The sequence below is a fragment of the Triticum urartu genome, chromosome 7A (assembly GCF_056163025.1).
Source record: "Triticum urartu cultivar PI428250 chromosome 7A, HENAU_Tu73, whole genome shotgun sequence".
Lineage (NCBI taxonomy): Eukaryota > Viridiplantae > Streptophyta > Magnoliopsida > Poales > Poaceae > Triticum > Triticum urartu.
Genome location: NC_141879.1, coordinates 709,700,806 through 709,702,651, shown reverse-complemented (window position 1 = coordinate 709,702,651; position 1,846 = coordinate 709,700,806). Strand labels below are relative to the sequence as shown.

The following is a 1,846-nucleotide window of genomic DNA, read 5'->3' as shown; positions in this document are numbered from 1 at the left end:
TCTGTTTTCTTATGGGTGTGGTCGTGTGAGGTATGGTCGAGGGAAGAGAAATTAGCAGAGGAGTCAATTGAAATTTTTGTTGCGGTAAGTTTGTCATGAGGACCATCAGCCAGCCCGATAGCACATCAGAGAAGAAGTGGGGTGGAAGACGACGTACCATCACCACCAACTACTGTTTAAAGAATAGCAAGTAAACATTAATATATCTCACCTACAAAAATTCATGGCTAGAAGAGGACGGCATCTAGATACATTACTTATGATGTACTACTACCATGTAAAACACATTCTCTAACAATTTTGTTTGGATCTTTCTTGAACAACCCACACAACAATACAAGTCCAACTCACAAAAGCATAAAGTCTGAAGCTATGATGCCAAACCATTTACGGTCTACCTTAAGGAAAGGAACATTTAGTACACAAAGCATCATCTATCTCAACAACATGCACCATTTTTATTTGCTTGCAAAGTAACTTTATTAGGATCCAACCAAATCCATAAGCATTAGCCAAAGCGTCACACAATGGCAGAAAAAAGTTATTAAATAAATGAGACTCTTATCTCTTCTGTTCATCTTCACCACCGCCAAAACAACATTGATAACATGAAGACCTTATTCCTCCTAGCTCTCCTTTCTCTTGTAGTGAGAACAACCATTGCGCAATACAAAGAGGTTGGCGGCAGCTATGAGAACCGTGGCGGAGGGTTTGGTTCTCAAAACTGCCCACCGGAGAAGACGAAGCTGGACTCTTGCAAGGATTATGTGATGGAGCGGTGCTTGGCGGTGAAGGGTTTTTCAATCGCCAGGCTTTTGAAATGGTGGAAGGGCGCCTGTGAACAAGAGGCCCTAGACCAGTGTTGCTAGCAACTACGCCCGATAGCAAAGAAGTGCCGTTGTGAGGCCATTTGGAGAGCCGTCCAAGGCAACCTTGGTGGCATCTTTGGTTTTCAGCAAGGCCAGATAACCAAACAAATTTAGAGGGCCATGATGTTGCCGTCCAAATGCAAATTGGATTCCAACTGCAAATTCGTCGCTACTAATGTCTATTACTAGTGATATAGCCATTATTAGCGACCAATGAACTGTCACATACCATTGGATATGACAAATAGATGTGGTCATGAATAAAATATACTAACATCTATGTATGCGTGAATATGAGTTTTTGGTGGTGGTTCGTTGTCATGTTTGAACTCATTTAACAATAAACAAGAATGATTGAGGAGAGGATGAAATGATTCATTCAAAAGAACTATTTTTGTTTGACAAGACTATGCTCCCTTTTTAGTCTAGAATATAGCTAAAAGAAATCAATATTAGTCACTAACGTGCTGATCAAATCTATAGTTGTGCAGAGCCGCTTCATGTTTCTTTTGCACCATAACCTCAATATAAATACGTTGTCAACATCTGTCCATCCTAACAACTTGCACAATAGCACAAATCTAATTTCACAAAAATGTTTAAATCTAAGGAAGTGAATCTAGCTCACTTGGTTAGGAGAGTGGATGTAGGACCCCGGCATCTCGGCTTAAGTATTCACGGATCCAAATTGGGTCCTATATACCATAGAGGTGACCTTTACAATTTGTTTTAACAATTAAATGTGGAACATCCAGGCATGAACTAAACAATTCTAAACATAAGATGAAAAGAAACCAAGCCTAGTATAGGACGTCTTCTCAATTCTTTAAATTTTGTACAGGGAATCTTGATGCATTACTTTTTGTGTACAGCTACTTTAAGACACAATATCTATCAAAAAATTACACACATTCTAATTTTGTTAGGATAAATATCTAACAGTTTGGTCCTCATCCATCTTGAACAACCAGTGGAAC

At 39.2% G+C, this 1,846-nt stretch overlaps 1 protein-coding gene across 1 annotated transcript; it reads left to right on the top strand.

Moving 5' to 3' along the window:
- The first annotated feature begins 230 nt into the window (after window positions 1–230).
- Window positions 231–1,226, top strand: SESA5 (seed storage albumin 5). Its single transcript, XM_087535568.1, is given in 1 exon segment — window positions 231–1,226. A coding segment is annotated over 1 exon segment (450 nt). The 5' UTR covers window positions 231–608; the 3' UTR covers window positions 1,059–1,226.
- The last annotated feature ends 620 nt before the right edge of the window (window positions 1,227–1,846 follow it).